This window comes from Lepidochelys kempii, chromosome 4 (assembly GCF_965140285.1).
Source record: "Lepidochelys kempii isolate rLepKem1 chromosome 4, rLepKem1.hap1, whole genome shotgun sequence".
NCBI classification, from domain to species: Eukaryota; Metazoa; Chordata; order Testudines; family Cheloniidae; genus Lepidochelys; species Lepidochelys kempii.
In genome coordinates this window covers 73,771,558-73,790,563 of record NC_136383.1, presented here as the reverse complement: position 1 = coordinate 73,790,563, position 19,006 = coordinate 73,771,558, and the positions used below count along the sequence as shown (strand labels likewise).

The following is a 19,006-nucleotide window of genomic DNA, read 5'->3' as shown; positions in this document are numbered from 1 at the left end:
AAGATAATCCCCTTTTGTCTCTGCTTGGCCACAAAGCAGAGAGAAACCAAGCTGCTTTCAGTTTCAAAGCTGCCTTCTGGACTTCCTAAAAATTCCTTTTTAAAATCTGTATTTCTAGTTCAAAAAATCTCAACTGGATCTGAAAATGATTTCAGGTTAATCCCACCACTGTGCCACCATGTCAAGGTTCCTCCCCCACTCTGAACTCTAGGGTACAGATGTGGGGACCTGCATGAAAAACCTCCTAAGCTTATCTTTACCAGCTTAGGTCAAAACTTCCCCAAGGTACAAAATATTACCCCCGTTATCCTTGGAATGGCCGCTACCACCACCAAACTAATACTGGTTACTGGGGAAGAGCTGTTTGGACGCGTCCTTCCCCCCAAAATACTTCCCAAAACCTTGCACCCCACTTCCTGGACAAGGTTTGGTAAAAAGCCTCACCAATTTGCCTAGGTGACTACAGACCCAGACCCTTGGATCTTAAGAACAATGAACAATCCTCCCAACACTTGCACCCCCCCTTTCCTGGGAAATGTTGGATAAAAAGCCTCACCAATTTGCATAGGTGACCACAAACCCAAACCCTTGGATCTGAGAACAATGAAAAAGCATTCAGTGTTTTACAAGAAGACTTTTAATAAAAAATAGAAGTAAATAGAAATAAAGAAATCCCCCCTGTAAAATCAGGATGGTATATATCTTACAGGGTAATTAGATTCAAAAACATAGAGAACCCCTCTAGGCAAAACCTTAAGTTACAAAAAAGATACACAGACAGAAATAGTTATTCTATTCAGCACAATTCTTTTCTCAGCCATTTAAAGAAATCATAATCTAACACATACCTAGCTAGATTACTTACTAAAAGTTCTAAGACTCCATTCCTGTTCTGTCCCCGGCCAAGACGACTACAGACAGACCCTTTGTTCCTCTCCCTCCTCCCAGCTTTTGAAAGTATCTTGTCTCCTCATTGGTCATTTTGGTCAGGTGCCAGCGAGGTTACCTTTAGCTTCTTAACCCTTTACAGGTGAGAGGAGCTTTCCCCTGGCCAGGAGGGATTTCAAAGGGGTTTACCCTTCCCTTTATATTTATGACAGGGGTTGAAGAAAGAAAACATCCACCTTGAGTGGTCTGATATCAAGCATTTTCAGCACCACTAGCCACTTTCTTCTTTTCACTCAATAGTAAAAATAAAGTTAGTAAAGTTAAATAGCTCCCAAATTAGCTTGGATAAAAGTAATCCCCGCCACTGGAGGTTTTAAAGAACAGGTTAGACAAACACCTATCAGGGATAGTCTAAGTATACTTGGTCCTGCCTCAGATTAGGGAGCTGGACTAAATGATCTCTCAATGTCCCTTTGAGCTCTACATGTCTTATGATTCTATGAAAGTGAGAGTTTAAAGTGGGTATAGAGCCATAAGATGCCATTGCCCTTTCAGCAATGTTTTTCAGCAGTTTGTGTACCTCTCTTTTTATCCTTAAAGCCCCTTCTCTATACCAGTATATCTGCTTACAAAGCACAGAGGCTGAGCTCGAGAGGGAAGAGGAGAGTTAAAAGGAATTTGATTCTAAAAGCCATAGAATGTTTTTTAAACCAGTTAAATATAAGGGGTTGTGTGACCCATCCTGGACCCAACCCAGCAGCTCACGTTGACCACTGAGTGCTTAGAACTTTTGAAATTCTGACCATTTGTTTAGATATATATATTTATAAATTTAGGAATGTAACTTCAGACGCTTATTTTTAAAAACCTTGTTCCAGATTTTAAAGCATTACCTTTTATAACTGACAACATTAATTCATCTATTTGTCTCTGTCTCTCCAATATATGTATATAGGAGCTAATGTACAGAAAGGAAAGTATTTGGACACTCCACTACATGCAGCGGCTCAGCAACCCAGTACAGAGATAGTAAATTTGCTTCTTGAATTTGGGGCAGACATTAATGCCAAGAATACAGATTTTGAACGGCCCATAGATTTAGCTGCCCCAAGCAGTTTGGTGGAGAGAATGTTGCTTCTGCATGAAGGTAAGTGGGACAAATATACTTTTGTTCATCATTCTATACATAGTTTTTGTTTTTGGACAAACTTGAATCAGTAAAAGCTGTCTGATAATGGGTTTAAAAATGATTGTTTACACTCAGTTAAAAATTCTACCTGCAGCTTTGTAAAGTATCGAAAAGATTTTTAAATAGGACAGTTTTTCAGATGGTGACATAAGTGGACAGAGCACTATTGAATTTATATCAGCTGAAGATGTGGCCTCCTCGGTTTAACAGGTGATAACAGAAACCAACAAAAACTAGTAGCTTCAACGTATGGCTAACATGCAGCTTATTTTAAAGAAAAACTTGGATTTTTTAAATTTCCTTTTTAAAAAATAGTTCATGGAAATGGAAAGATGTGTCGCATTCAATTGTTTAGAGAATGGGAAGAGGAACAATTCTATTACTGAGTAAGCAGTACTGCGTTAGATTTTTTTTTAAAATCAGAATAATTTTTGAGTCATACAGTCACAAAAATATTACTTTAATAAATTGTTATGTAGCTTTAAAACCACCGAATTATTACTCTTAAAGACTATGCATCTGAGAGAGACTTTCTGGAATCAGGCCCTATATTTTTTTCTTCAAAACTGTCCTGTGGGAAATATTTTTTAGATTAAAGTCTTGTACTCTAACTTTCTTTATGGAGTAAATATTTATAGTTGAATTTAACTGCCTGAGAAAGAAGAGTTGATATATACAACCTTGTCTTTATTTAAGCTGTTAAGTAAAACATAATCACCAAAAATACTACTTTAAATAGATGTTAAAGGTCTGCTTTGGAACCACAAAACTGAGGGAAGACATCAGTGATAATCTAACATGAGCCTCCAGCTCTGACACATCATCATAATAATAATGTCTCAGAGCCAGATTCTGCCTGGCCTTTATATGTGGAGAACAGTGGAAAAGAGGGTAGAAGTAGCCTCACCTTTCCTCCCCACGTAGCCTGTGTGATGGCCAGGTAGAATTCCTATCCTTGCACATAGGGTTGCTCCCCTTATGCTCTGTCATAGATACATAGATTCCAACTCCAGAAGGAACCACTGATCAGCTAGTCTGACAGGCAATAGAACTTCCCCAAAATAATTCTTTTGAACTGGAGCATATCTTATTTTTAAAAAAATCTAATCTTGATTTAAAAATTTATTAGTGATGAGGAATCCACCGTAACCCTTGGTAAATTGTGTCATTGGTTAATTACCCTCACTGTAAAACAAAACAAAACGAAACAAAAAAGCCTTTCTTCCAGTCTGGATTTGTTTAGCTTCAACTTCCAGCCATTGGATCTTGTTATGTCTTTCTCTGCTGGACTGAAGAGCCCATTACCAACTATTTGTTCCCCATGTAGATACTTAGACTGTGAGCAAATCAACCCCTCAACCTTTTTTTCATAACACAGTACTCTAAAGGAGTAGCTAGCTCTATAAGCGAAAACTGATACATTTTTAATGGTGACCATTGAGGGAGCTGTGCGTCCCTGGCACTAATTCAATCCAGTATCACCATCTGAAGGCTGTTGGTCTAGTTTTTAGTAGTCAGATGTCCTTAACACACACTAATCACAGCCAGCAGCATTTCCGGAAACCTCAGCAAAGAGGCCAAAACTGAATGGGCATGAAAGGTGAACTTCCCTTTAACTCCTGAAAGTGGTCCCTACAGGGAAGGACTGAAATATATTGATGGTGAAACTTGCATTTGTGTAGCATATATTGTACCTATACTATAAATAAAAAGAATTTCAATCTCTGGAGTTGTCAGCAGAGGATCTTTCATGAACACAATTTTTTAAAATTAAAAATTATTAGCTATATAAACACAACAACATGAGTTAATTACTATGTATTCTTCTGGATATTTAGTTTAAATATAAGTTTCCTTGCCCTTTCTGTTTCTTTGATCATTAATAAAATTTGAGTAGCATAATTTTTATTGTTGTATATCTTTGAGAGACTATACTGTATAAGGTCAACTGATATATAGAATTTTTAAAATTAACGTTTATTTAGGTACTCCCTAACAATATTAAATATACCCCATGTTGTAAACTCCTAAGGATACTCAACATTTACTTAATTAAATCTCTTATCTGTTTGTAGCTACTCCATGCTCTCTTTGCCAGCTCTGCCGACTATGTATCCGAAATTGCATCGGAAGAGCAAGACTGCATCTTATCCCCCAACTTCAGTTGCCAACAATATTGAAGGATTTTTTACAGTATAGATAAAATTTAGAAACTTGAACAAGTACTGTTTTGTCTGTATACCGAATGTTCCACAGGAAGAACTTCTGGGGAAATAGTCTTTTACATATTACCATACTAAGTCTTTGACACCAGGAGTCATGATGTAACAATATTTGGGAGCCCTTGAACGACTCGGTGCCAACATGCTAATACAACTGAGTAAAATGAAGTGTGCTAATACTCTGGGAAATGATTGTATAGCTAGCTTTAGCTTAACACTTACTAATTAGCTATTTTGCTGATAAAGTTAATTAATTGTATTTGTACGTTATAATCTGTTTGATACATCTGAAACCCCAACAGAGTTCCTTTACAAGTATTGTTGAGTTTGTCAGTTTGGATTTATTATTGTATATTTGTAAATGTCTGTTATTTGTGCCTAGAAATACATGGCAATAGGTGCACTCTATAAGTTGGAAAAATAAATAGGTCTCTCAATTTTTCTTTCTTGCTTTTCCTATATAGGCAATTCATAAATGACAACTGATGAGAACTCATTTCAACCCCTCCTTCCCTTTCCCCCGCACACAGTTCTAGAGTTGCTTTACACAATATTCAAAAATATGGACAGGTGAGGTGGTTTCCCCCTTCCTCTCCAACACCACTTCCACAGTTAATTGGAGACTCAGAAGCCATATTTTTTGGCATATCCCTGAAAAGGAAACATAAAATGTCTTCACATCAGCACCACTGTTGCCTGACCTTGATTCTACCATTGGCTCCCCTGCTAATACCTTGAACCCTTACTCATATAAAGGGCACCCTAAACCAGCAGTGTGCCCTGCCTCTTGCAGGAGATGGTGAGCAATCTGACTTTTCTGCATGTACCATTTCCAGTATGTCATAAGAGCCATCTATTCTGGACAGCGGGCAAACTCATCTCCTTCATAATCACTTGTTTCAGTCAATGTTTCAGTCACTGGCTTCATCATGGCATTGAACTTCTAAGAAGCTGGTTTGATGCCAATGGTCCTCTGTGAGGACCCAGTGGCTAGTATGCCCAAGGTTGTGGTGACCTTGATAATAAAACTTCTGTACGTCATCTTCACTAATCACAAAAGTGTATAATGGTTTGGGGTTGAGCCTGCATTTCAGTCAGGTAATTGTAAGTTTTCCTGGGTTCAGAGGGAACATGGATGGTATTGGAAACTTTGGGGCAAGCTTGGCTCTCCTCCTCCTCCTCCTCAAGATATGCCATCCTAGCATGGTCAGGTGTTGTGTTCCCTCATTTGTCTCAAGATATGCCATCTCCCTTATCTCCCCACTCTCCCTGCTAGTCTCCTATTTCCTCTGTCCCAACCCTTCTCCCCAGTGCCCTTATAACAGCTGTTGCTTAGTCGCTATCTTGCGGGCTTGCTCTCTAATAGTGCATCCGATGAAGTGAGCTGTAGCTCACGAAAGCTTATGCTCAAATAAATTTGTTAGTCTCTAAGGTGCCACAAATACTCCTTTTCTTTTTGTGAATACAGACTAACACGGCTGCCAATAGAAACCAATAGAATCACTCTCACTCATACTCTCCTGCGTGTTTGGTTTTTTAATCAGAATGGACTGATGATCCCAGGTTTGCAGAACAAAGGAATGGCTAGACTACTGAATGGTAACAACTGCACCTGCTAACTTAGTCAAACCTGTGGCTTTTGAAAATCTTGACTGAGCAGCTGGCTCCTTAACTGTGTCCTGATACTATCCTCTTGTATTAATCAGGGCATTTGGGCCTGACTAGAAAGCTGTTCTGAAAATCCAAGTCCTGACTAGGCAACAGTCACTTGCCCTATGCAACCTATTGAAAATTTTGGCATAAATCTTTATAGAAAGTGAAAACACCTAATCTTAATGCAAAATATTGATATTACATTGTAATAATGAAACAAAAGCACCACACAAAGTTTTCTCTAAATCTCTTGGATTAATCCTACTTTAGTATTTTAAATTTAATAAATTATACAGAGATGGGCCCCATTTGTAAAGGAGAAACAAAATGATTCCTTCTACAAAAAGTCATTTTTCAATTTGGATGCCTGTTTGTTTGAATATCTCTTTGCTCTTCATGGTGTCAAGTATCAGGGGGTAGCTGTGTTAGTCTGTATCCACAAAAACAACAAGGTGCCACCTTTAACACCTTTAAGGTGTTAACCTTAAGGTGTAACACCTTTAAGGTGCCACCGGACTCCTTGTTGTCTTTGCTCTTCGACATTCAGACTGTGTCTACAGTACACGGAATGAATCACAGAAAAACATCATAACACATTAATTCATAAGATGGTAAAACATTTTTGTTTTATGTATTATATTAAAATTAATCAGTGAGAGGGGTAAAATTTTTGAAAGCAGCCAAGAGAAATAGGCTCCTTGCTACATGTGAAAGTTTTATCCTAGGACACTTTAAAATGTTTTAATTTCATTGTTTCTACTAACCTAAACCAAAGCACTTAACCTCATGCAATTAATACAAAATTCCAATTCTGAGGAAGATTCAAAGGCAGGCTAGCCACAAGAATAAACTATGTTTTGGTAAAAATTCGAAAGCCATTCCACATAGGGTTCATCTCCACTCAGGCTTTTCCTTCTCACCCATGAAGCGGTCTGATTATCTGTGCCTTGTCCCTGTAACCTGACATGATAGCATATTTGATACATATGGTTTGAAAGGGAAAAAAACCCACCATCCCCAACATCTGTTCTGAATTTATATTTTTTGAATTGCCATTTATGCTCTCTTATCACATCATCTCTTTTGGAATGAAAATACAGCTGTTCCTCAAAGGAACACCATAGTCTGGATCCCAAAAAAGAAAAACATGATGAGTGCTGTACCCTCTTCCTATTGTCTTTTTGACGTTTCTGTTTGGATTAAATAGACAAGAGGAATGTTGCTTTCCTCTTTTCAAAAGCTTCTGCCCATTCAGTTCTGAAGTTGTTCCCAATCATAGTGTTATTTTTAATCTGTATTCCTTTATAGGGAAATTCTTTGCTATGGGCTTCTGGAATCCATCCCCTATATCGGCACTGCTTTTCTCTTCAAAACTAGATAAACTAGCTTCTTAGGCTTCAAATCTGCCATGGATTACATGGAATATAATTCAGATTTTCATGTAATTTAAAAAAGTGACAGTAAACATGCATTGTTCTGTGCAGATTGCTATGTGCAACTCATGTCAGGTTACATTTAGACAAAGAACCATCCCATCCTTGAAAAGAAGTGAAAACAGTTAAATAAGCATGTTGTACATGTCAGTAGCTCTGGATTTACAAGATTTTTCTCCCTTGGTTTACACAATGCCAGAGGTGTCCTATTTTCTCAGAAAAAAAGCAAGCAAACAATTCAAAACATAGCTTATCATGCTGAGCACTATTGCCTCATTGTTTCCTTGTTCTCCAGCACTTGTGGTCTGTAGCCATCTGTTGTCTCTTGTCTTAAATTTAGATTGTAATTCTTGAGGCAGAGATTGTCATTTTTGTTTTGTGTTTGTACAGCCTCTAGCCCAGTGGAGTCCTAGTCAATAGCTAGGGCTCAGAGGCACTATAAAAATACAAATAAATAATAATAATAATCATGATCATATATTGTATACAATTCATTACCTGATTACAACCACAGCAACTCATATTCAATACATTTTGATAGTTACATATAACATTTACATTTCTAACAAAAAAATTAACGAGAGCTGGTCAAAAACTTCCCAGCAAGATCTTTTTCAATGGAAAATGCCTTTTCAATCGCAATGAACATTTTTACCTGCCCCCTCCAAAAAATGTTATCATTTGGCTGAAATTTGTCAAAAAACTCACTTCACAACATCTTTAAAAGTTTTCAAAAAGTTTAATTCTATTTTAGTGAGAAAAAAATTCGATTTTTTACTCTTTTCTTTTGGAAAAAGGGTGGGTAAGTAAAAAATGTAAGAGTGAGTGAGAGGTTCTTCTTCCCCTCTCCCCCCCTCTAAAAGTAAATAGCTTTGTTGATGAAAAAGCAAAAAGTTTCATGGAACATTTCAAGCAAATCAATTTTTTAATTTTTTTTCCCCAGAAACAATAATGGAAACATTTAGACATGTGCGAATATATGATTTTCTCAGTAGAAGAGAAGGAAAAAACCACAACAGGAATTTTGAATACTTACCCACTGAAAAGTGGAAGATGCAATAACAGCCAGTTACAGAATAGCCACTTTAGGGCTACAGCTGCTGGACTTTGCCAAATTTAAAGGGATACCTATCCCCACCCCACACCGGGAATGCTGGGATAAAGTTCTTGTACGAGGGCAACTCTCCACAAGGGAGACTCCGTAGGTATTAGCAATTGCAAAGGAAGGGATACCTGGAGATAGGACTACATTTGTAGAACAAAATATATGTAAAAAGTATTAGGGGATTCATCTGTGGGAGTCCAACACAAACAGAGCTGAGCTCTTTTCCACTAAAGCTCTGTAAAACTCAACATAGAAAGTCATAAAAAAAAGAGTGTACATGGCTTAGGGAAATGAGATATGGAGTCTTCTACGCTGTTTGTTTGAATCCAGTCTAGATCAGTAATAACCAAAAGGTTTTATCTTACAGGAACATAAGAACGGCCATACTGGGTCAGACCAAAGGTCCATGAAGCCCAGTATCCTGTCCTCTGACAGTGGCGAATGGCAGGTGCCCCAAAAGGGAATGAACAGACAGGTTATTATCAAGTGATCCATGCCCTGTCACCCAGTCCCAGCTTCTGGCAAACAGAGGCTAGGGACACCATTCCTGCCCATCCTGGCTAATAGCCATTGATGGACCTATCTTCCGTGAATCTATCTAGCTCCCTTTTGAACACCGTTATAGTATTGGCCTTCACAACACCCTCTGGCAAGGGGTTCCAGAGTTGACAGTGCATTGCATGAAAAGCAGCAGGGAACAAAGAACAGGGAAATGAATTGGTTGTCACAGCCCAGTTTCTAGAAAACATGTCTACATCACAAACTCACAATCACCACCATGTTTGGAACTGTTACCTCTGTTGGCAACTGTTTGTAGCCCCCTCCCCCCCCGAATAAGACCAGAGACTGAGTAGGTCTGGAAATAAAGCTAGAAGCAAGACACATGTTGGAGCAGCGTGAGGATGCTTGCAGTTCTGTTGCCCATGCTGAACCTGTTTTATGGATACACAGTAATCTGCAGGTCTGTCAATCTGACATCTTTTACAAGCATGAAATTAATTTAAGTAGGGGAGAAACAGCAATTATACATATCAATAGATATTTTAAAAGCAATGTAGCTGTATACCTATTGTAGAACTTTATATGGTGCTTATCCTTGTAGCATGTGGGCATGTATGGAAGTCATAGTGTTTATTATCCTGAAAGAAAATGTGGGTGAAATCCTGGTCCCACTGAAGTCAATGACAATTACTATTGACTTTAGTTTGGACAGGATTTCACTCCTGGTGTTTAAATAACCACTTTTGGGTTCTGGATTAGAGCTGTGCACTTGGATTCTGCAGGAAGATAGATCCTGAATGAAGAAGCATTTGGATTTATTATTCCCTGGCTTTTTGAATGCTTCAAAAAGACATTTAGGGACCAAATAAAGCAAGATCTAATCTCTCATTTCCATTCACTGAAATATATGTGAGAAGATTTGATTGTGCATTTTCACAATTAATAGAATTGGAGGACTGGAAGGGACCTCAAGAGGATTTTTAGTCCAGTCCCCTGCACTCAAGGCAGGATTAAGTATTATCTAGACCATCCCTGATAGGTGTTTCTCTAACCTGCTCTTGAAAACCTTCAATGACAGAGATTCGACAACATCCCTAGAAAATTTATTCCAGTGCTTAACTACCTTGACAATTAGGAATTTAATGTCCACCCTAAACTGCTCTTGCTGCAATTTAAGCTCATTGCTTCTTTTCATATCCTCAAAAGTTAAAGAGAACAACGTTTCTCCCTCCTCCTTGTAACAACCTTTTATGTACTTGAAAACTGTTATCATGTCCCCTTTCAGTCTTCTCTTCTCCAGACTAAACAAACCCAATTTTTTCAATCTTCCCTCAAAGGTCATGTTTTCTAGATCTTTAATCATTTTTGTTGCTCTTCTCTGGACTCTATCCAATTCATCCACATCCTTCCTGAAATGTGGTGCCCAGAACTGGACACAATACTCCAGTTAAGGTCTAATCAGTGCGGAGTAGAGCAGAAGAATTACTTCTTGTGTCTTTCTTACAACACTCCTGCTAATACATCCCAGAATGATGTTTGCTTTTTTTGCAACAGCATTACACTGTTGACTCGTATTGAGCTTGTGATCCACTATGACCCGCCCCCCTCCCCGATCCCTTTCCCCAGTACTCTTTTCTAGGCACTCATTTCCCATTTTGTATGTATGCAATTGATTGTTCCTTCCTAAGTGGAGTACTATGCATTTGTCCTTATTGAATTTCATCCTATTTACTTCACACCATTTCTCCAGTTTGTCCAGATCATTTTGAATTTTAATCCTATCCTCCAAAGCACTTGCAACCCCTCTCAGCTTGGTATTGTCTGTAAAATTATGCGTGTACTCTCTATACCATTATCTAAATCACTGATGAAGATATTGAACAGAACCAGAACCGATCCCCATGGGACCCCACTTGATATGCCCTTCCAACTTGACTGTGAACTACTGATAACTGCTCCCTGGGAACAGTTTTCCAACCAGTTATGCATCCACCTTATAGCAGCTCCATCTAGGTCGTATTTCCATAGGTTTTTTATGAGAAGGTCATGTGAGACAGTATCAAAAGCCAAGTCAAGGTATACCATATTTACTGCTTCCCCCCATACCCTGTTAAAGAAAGCTATTAGGTTGGTTTGACATGATTTGTTCTTGACAAATCCATGCTGTTACTTATCACCTTATTATCGTCTAGGTGTTTGCAAATTGGTTGCTTAATTATTTGCTCCATTGTCTTTCCCGGAACTGAAGTTAAGCTGACTGGTCTGTAATTCCCCTGTTGTTCTTACTCCCCTTTTTATAAATTGGCACTATATTTTCCCTTTTCCAGTCCTCTGGAATCTCCCATCTTCCATGACTTTTCGAAGATAATCACGAATGGCTCTGATAGCTCCTCAGTCAGCTCCTTGAGTATTTTATGATGTATTTAATCAGGGCCTGGTTGACTTGAGGTTTTGAGATATTATAATGCCTGTACAAAATTCCATGATTTTTCTATTTTTGTTTTAAAATGATTTAATAATGTAGGCATTGTTACATTCAAGTGTACATGCCATATGGCACTGTCTAGAGTGAATTACAGCATTTAAAGCAAGAGTTGCAATAACACAAACCAAACAGATTGAAGATTATATAAAGGTCTCAGCATAAACAAAATGCTACTATACATTCATAGCCAATGACAAATAGTGCCCACAATATATTGTAGGGTGGGACATTTCTGAACCTCCATACCTTCTGCACAAATCAGTTATCCCAAATAAAACCAAATAATAAATGTGGAGGCGTGTTCTTCCCTGCTCCCTAACAGCTCCTCTGCAGTAAATCCCACTACAGCTCCTCTATTCCTCTTGAAGATGATCTAGCAGCCACTTTCTGCTCAGCTCCTTGCCTCCATTCCTGTTTGAAAAACAGCCAGCTGCCCATACTTCCATCTCCCAGTATCTGAGTCAAAAGCCTGCCTTTTTCCCCTTGCATCCACCGTTTCCAGGTCAAAGGCTCCTACCTGCTACCTCCTTGAAATAACAAGTTGGCCAGCAATTCATTCTGCTTCAATTTCCTCCCACTAGGACCCACTCAAGCTTCCTGAGTTGGGAGTGGAGCTATGCACTAGGGCTGTGCCTGATGAATCATTCTATGAACTCTGGGGCTTCTCTGAATTTGTCCCAAATACGACTAGAAAGACAGCCTGTGAGCATGATTTGATCTCTGTACTGCTCTATATGTTTAATAGAAAGATGAACTCTATTAGGATCTAAAAGCCAGTAGGCTCACCAACTCTCCCTCTGTTGATTGCACTCTGTGGTGCTGCTGAATGGAAGGTGTTGGAAGCTGCCAGCCTCTCCTTCCATCCAGCCAGTCTCCTGCCCTCCTTTGCACCCTGCCCTCCATTGTTTTGCTGGAGAGGCTGGGAAAAGAAAAAGAAGAGGGAAACACAACTTTCATTTGTTTAAAGAAAAAGAGGGGATTTATTAATTGATAAGGCTTAGCCCTATTAGCCCCTCATTACCTGCCCCATTGTTCAAAACTACTTCAAAAGGCCCATCTTCAGTTTGTGGAGGAACACACCATCCAGATCCACCAAACATTTATTCAGGTGAATGATTTAATGCTTGTGAGCAGCTCTGTTGAACTGAATGTGATTATAAGTGTGCATAATTATTTGCAGGATCAGACCCTTATTAAGTACTATCAGCAAACAAAGTAAATGAATGATCAGTGATACTGGAACTACTACACTCTAGAAACTGTAATATAAAGGTTTCAGAGTAGCAGCCGTGTTAGTCTGTATCCGCAAAAAGAACAGGAGTACTTGTGGCACCTTAGAGACTAACCAATTTATTTGGGCATAAGCTTTCATGGGCTACAGCTCACTTCATCGGATGTATAGAATGGAACATATAGTAAGAAGATTATATATATATATATATATATATACACACACACACACATATAGAGAAGGTGGAAGTTGCCATACAAACTGTAAGAGGCTAATTAATTAAGATGAGCTATTATCAGCAAGAGAAAAAACCCTTTTGTAGTGATAATCAAGATGGCCCATTTAGAGAGTTGACAAGAAGGTTTGAGGATACTTAACACAGGGAAATAGATTCAATTTGTGTAATGACCCAGCCACTCCCAGTCTCTCCATCAGGGGCTCGTTCACCTGCACATCTACCAATGTGATATATGCCATCATGTGCCAGCAATGCCCCTCTGCCATGTACATTGGCCGAACCGGACAGTCTCTACGCAAAAGAATAAATGGACACAAAGCAGACATCAAGAATTACAACATTCAAAAACCAGTCGGAGAACACTTCAATCTCTCTGGTTACTCGATTACAGACCTAAAAGTCTCAATATTACAACAAAAAAACTTCAAAAACAGACTCCAATGAGAGAGACTGCTGAATTGGAATTAATTTGCAAACTGGACACCATTAAATTAGGCTTGAATAAAGACTGGGAGTGGATGTGTCATTACACAAAGTAAAACTATTTCTCCACGTTTATTCCCCGCCCCCACCCACGGTTCCTCACACATTTTTGTCAACTGCTGGAAATGGCCCATCTTGATTATCAGGTTTCAGAGTAGCAGCCGTGTTAGTCTGTATTCACAAAAAGAAAAGGAGTACTTGTGGCACCTTAGAGACTAACAAATTTATTTGAGCATGAGCTTTCGTGAGCTACAGCTCACTTCACTACAAAAGGTTTTTTTTCTCTCCTGCTGGTAATAGCTCACCTTACCGGATTACTCTTGTTACAGTGTGTATGGTAACACCCATTGTTTCATGTTCTCTGTGTATATAAAATCTCCCCACTGCATTTTCCACTGCATGCATCTGATGAAATGAGCTGTAGCTCATGAAAGCTTATGCTCAAATAAATTTGTTAGTCTACAAGGTGCCACAAATACTCCTGTTCTTTTTGCCCCCCACTGTTCCCCTTGGTTTAATCTGAGTGGAGAACACTTCAATCTCTCTGGCCACTCAGTAAAAGATTTAAGGGTGGCAACTTTGCAACAGAAAAGCTTCAAAAACAGACTCCAACGAGAAACTGCTGAGCTTGAATTAATATGCAAACTAGATATCATTAACTTGGGTTTGAATAGAGACTGGGATATTACACATATTGAATCTATTTCCCTAAGTTAAGTATTCTCATACCTTCTTGTCAACTGTCTAAATGGGCCATCTTGATTATCACTACAAAAAGCTTTTTCTCCTGCTGATAATAGCTCATCTTAATTAATTAGTCTCTTACAGTTTGTATGGCAACTTTCACCCTCTCTGTATGTATTGTGACAAAGTTCCTCCTCTACCTTGGTGGGCCTTGCACTTTTTGGCGGATTTGCTCACCTTGGAGCTTCACGGTAGCCCTCAGTTTGGCCGTTTTCGTGAACCCACAGTCCAGGTCAACTCCTCCTGTGTCTGACCAGGAGTTGGGAGGTTTGGGGGGAACCCAGGCCCGCCTTCTACTCCGGGTTCCAGCCCAGGGCCCTGTGGAATGCAGCTGTCTAGTGTGCCTCCTGGAACAGCTGTGCGACAGCTACAACTCCCTGGGCTACTTCCCCATGGCCTCCTCCCAACACCTTCTTTATCCTCACCATAGGACCTTCCTCCTGGTGTCTGATAATGCTCGTACTCCTCAGTCCTCCAACAGTATGCATTCTCACTCTCAGCTCCTAGCGCCTCTTGCTCCCAGCTCCTTACGTGCGCACCACAAACTGAAGTGAGCTCCTTTTTAAACCCAGGTGCCCTGATTAGCCTGCCTTAATTGATTCTAGCAGCTTCTCGATTGGCTGCAGGTGTTCTAATCAGCCTGTCTTAATTGTCTCCAGAAGGTTCCTGATTGTTCTGGAACCTTCCCTGTTACCTTACCCAGGGAAAAGGGACCTACTTAACCTGGGGCTAATATATCTGCGTCCTATTACTCTCCTGTAGCCATCTGGCCTGACCCTGTCACAGTATATATAGATATATATATATATTTTCTTACTATATGGTCCATTCTATGCATCCGATGAAGTGGGCTGTAACCCACGAAAGCTTATGCTCTAATAAATTTGTTAGTCTCTACGGTGCCACAAGTACTCCTGTTCTTTTTGTAATATAAAGAATGATTACATAGGTGTAGCTCAGGTGAAACAACTGAACACTTAAGCTTAATTTAGTATATAGATAAAAAAAGACAAGCTCTAAAATGAAAAGAGAACAATGATCCAGGGTTAGAATTAACATTTACCTAACTAACCAATAGTAAAATTAGAGTCTCACAAAGGAAGGAAAAGAAGTCTAAACATTTTCCAGGGACTCAGGATCAGACATCAAAAGTAAACTGCACTTTGTATTTTTTACAGTTTTCTATTTAGCTTTCTTGCTTGTTTTTCTTTTTTAACAGCCTGGCTGTAAGGGCAAGAAAGATTTAAATCTGAAGGATTTGGATATATGACAAAAAGGTGGTCTGGATTCTGATCTCATTTACATCGGTGTAAATCCAGAGTAACATCACTGACTTGGTAGAGTTATTCAAGATTTACACTGGTATAAATGAGATCAGAATTTGATCCAGTAACTTCATATGCTGATTCTCTTGTTCGTAGAATATAGTCATCACAAGAAACATGAAGGATTGTGATGAGTGAGCAGAGATACCTCTTGTCCCCCATTAAATGTAGCACATGAAATTACAGCAAACTATTTTCTCCCTTTTTGAGTGGGGTACCGTACCTAGGATTTAAACAGTAGAAGTACAGATTATTGTGGGAACTACCTTGGAGTTTAAGAATGCACAGATTATTCTCATTAATTATTGTTTATATTTCAGTATTGCACAGGGGAAAAGGATTGGGTTCCCATTGTTTTAGGCAGTCTACAAAATCATTTATTATGTTAATTTCATCTCCAGCAGAATTGTGTCTTCAACAGAACTAACAACATGAAACTAGTGAGATCATTCGGAAACAATCCAAACACCGCAGTAAAAAAATTCAGAACTTGCAAAATAGATTCTCTTTACATAGCAATGGTTGTGGAAGGAAGCCACAGTAAACTATGGAATCTATCCTAAATGTCAGTTAGAACCATTGTTCCACAGTTATTTATAGCAGGTGTCAGCTGGACTGCTCTGCCCTTATTATTCTTTCAAAACCTTTATATTTAGGCTTGGCAGAATTAGATTTTTTTTATTTTGACTGATAATAGTGATGTTTATTTTTATCAATTTAAATTTTCACTGTTATGGGAAATTGTGGGGAGGGTCAGACATTAATTATTTAATGACAGTAGACTTAAGATTCAGAAAGTTAAAGCTTTATAGCTGTTAAAAAACAAAGTCAACATCACATGTCAAAATATAGAAAGTAAATATCCATAAATCAAACTCTAATAAGTTGTCAAAGAGCATCTTTCTTACTCTTCTATTTGTAAATTTTGATTATTATGAATCAAAATATTTTGAGGGGTTCTCTGTGTGTATGGTGAAATTGACATTTACTGATAAAAAGCTAATCTTTCCAAGCCTATTTATATTGCACTATAATCATACATGGGTACAAATATACTTTATGATGAAATTCTGACATCCTTAGTCAGGCCTGTTTTCTCTGTTCACTGTGCTGCCTAAGTGGCTGCATTCTGGGCAGAGTCAGACAGACAAGAATTCCCCCAGTGAAGGGAAACTCTTAGCTGGCTTAAAACTGGCAGAAGTGTCACTAGCATAGGAGAAGAAACTGTTCTAACTTATACTGGGGCCAGATGACGTAGATCAGAGAGCTCCAACAAGTGCCTTACCAGCTGTCCCTCTCCACTGAGCCACCAGGTCTCTGGAACAGGGAGAAATCATCCCTCAGTTTTGCACTAGCCTTTACTTTACCCATTGATTGCAAAAAGAAAAGGAGTACTTGTGGCACCTTAGAGACTAACCAATTTATTTGAGCATGAGCTTTCGTGAGCTACAGCTCACTTCATCGGATGCTGTAGCTCACAAAAGCTCATGCTCAAATAAATTGGTTAGTCTCTAAGGTGCCACAAGTACTCCTTTTCTTTTTGCGAATACAGACTAACACGGCTGTTACTCTGAAACCTCCCATTGATTGGTTTTCCTGAGAAAGGAACAATCAGAAAAGAAGGAAGGACTTTAGGATTTGTCCCCTGGATAAAGACACATTTCTTGTTGTAAAGATTATCGCTCATTTCTTTTAACTTGTCTTTGATTTGAAAATATCACTTCCTTTTCTGGGGTGGAGAATTAGGACACACATGGTGCAAATATTTCACAAAATGTCTGACTGAAAGAGCAACCTTTGTAGAAGGGAAATCTTTAAAGAATTGTATATCATTCCTTGGCTTTTCTCTGCCTCTGTTGCTAACATGCTCCCATTCTACTTAAGAGACAAACTGCAGTGTTCTTGAATCTTCACTAACTTCAGTTTCTGAGAGATCTCAATGCGGAGTTCCATGTAGAGTGCATTACAACAGTGTTGAGGTGACCAAAGCAGAGATAATTATGGCAAGGTCCACAAGAGTTAGGGCACTTCTCTCAACAAGCACAACTGGACAAAATTCTGTTGGCCACAGATGCTACCTGTGCATCCAGGAGTAGTCTTGAGTCTCAGAGTACCCTGCCAATTGCACTACTGTGTTAAAAATGGCAGTTACCTTTCTGAAATAAGATAAGAGGTACTCATATAAATTCCACCAACTCTTCCATTTGCTTCGCAGAATTCATGTACAGTTAACAACTGCACTTCTTTCTGAAATGCACTGTTAATGAAAATATCTCTTTTTCAGAGTCTGTGGTTTGAGGAATACATGAAAATCTAATAAGTGGAGAAAAATTCCAAAGGCACACAGGTGGCAAGCTAATAAACTTAGTTGAAATAAATTTGTATTATCCAAACTATTACATATTTAATATTTTAATATTAAAATATTAGATAATAAAGAATCACTTCTGTTAAGTTTACCACCTGTATGCCTTGGAAATTCTTCTCCCTTTACTAGGACTTCATTTCTTCCTCTCACCTCAGATTCTGAAACAGATATTTTCAATAATCATGGCTTTGGGAGACCAGATGGCTAATATGATGGAGAGCCTTTGACCTGTGGATAATCAGTTTAAATTCCGCCTACGTCACAAAAGAAGCAAACATTTTCTTATTACTGGATATGTATCCAATTATCTTCGTGACCTGAGCATGGTTGTCTCAGTAATGTTTCTACTGGGTATTCACATGACAAAATATACCACATTCCATTAGTACTCTTGTTGGCAATCTCAGTGGATAGGCCAATGAGTAAATGGGCTGAGGTAACTGTTTGCTGCCCATGCTGTACCTGTCAAGTGGATAAGGAGATTTCAGTTTCTGGGGCTGTACAGTACAGTACCTTTCTCAAGCATTGTATTAGGGCATCAAATCCGTAAGTCATCTCATATGACTCCTTTACATGTCTCAAATTGATACTCTACACAAACAGATAAGATCATTTTGATGTAATATCCGTCCAACATACACACTCCCCTAACATATTCAAATTACAAGCATAAACAGGTAATATATATATAGGTTTGAAAGTATCACATTTCAAACTATCAAAAAGCAATTTTGCCCCAATACTTGAATTAATTATGGACACAGAAGCTAATTTTGCCTGAGCTAAAGTAATTTAATTAAAAATAATTAATAATAATGAGATGTAAATAATAAGGAGGACAGGTTACTGTTACAGAGTGATCTGAATCACTTGGTTAAATGGTCACAAGTCAACAAGTGTTTTAATACAGCCAAAGGACAAGTTATATATCAGGGAACTAAGAACACAGGTTATACCTACAGGATGGGAGACCATCTTGGAAAGCAGTAACTCAAAAAAGATGTTGGGGTCAATATAGATAACATGAGCTCTCAATGTAATGCTGTGGCAAAAAGGGCTAATGCAATGATTGGATGTATAAAAAAGAACTATGAAGTAGAAATAGGGAAGTGATCTTGCCCCTGTACACAGCATTGGTAAG

The 19,006-nt window shown here is 38.6% G+C and overlaps 1 protein-coding gene and 1 long non-coding RNA gene across 4 annotated transcripts in view; one reads left to right on the top strand and one right to left on the bottom strand.

Annotated features, from left to right (window-relative positions):
* Nucleotides 1-7,849, top strand: part of ASB5 (ankyrin repeat and SOCS box containing 5) — a 59,873-nt gene extending 52,024 nt beyond the window's left edge. For all 3 annotated transcript variants that reach the window (XM_073341668.2, XM_073341669.2, XM_073341670.2), the window contains exons 6-7: nucleotides 1,844-2,035; nucleotides 4,153-7,849. In XM_073341668.2, the coding sequence (XP_073197769.1) occupies nucleotides 1,844-2,035; nucleotides 4,153-4,280 (320 nt within the window). In that variant the 3' untranslated portion in view covers nucleotides 4,281-7,849. The remainder of the gene's footprint in view (nucleotides 1-1,843; nucleotides 2,036-4,152) is intronic.
* LOC140910539 (uncharacterized) overlaps nucleotides 1-19,006 on the bottom strand; it is a 93,902-nt gene that overhangs the window by 64,951 nt on the left and 9,945 nt on the right. The gene's annotated exons all lie outside the window — the stretch shown is intronic.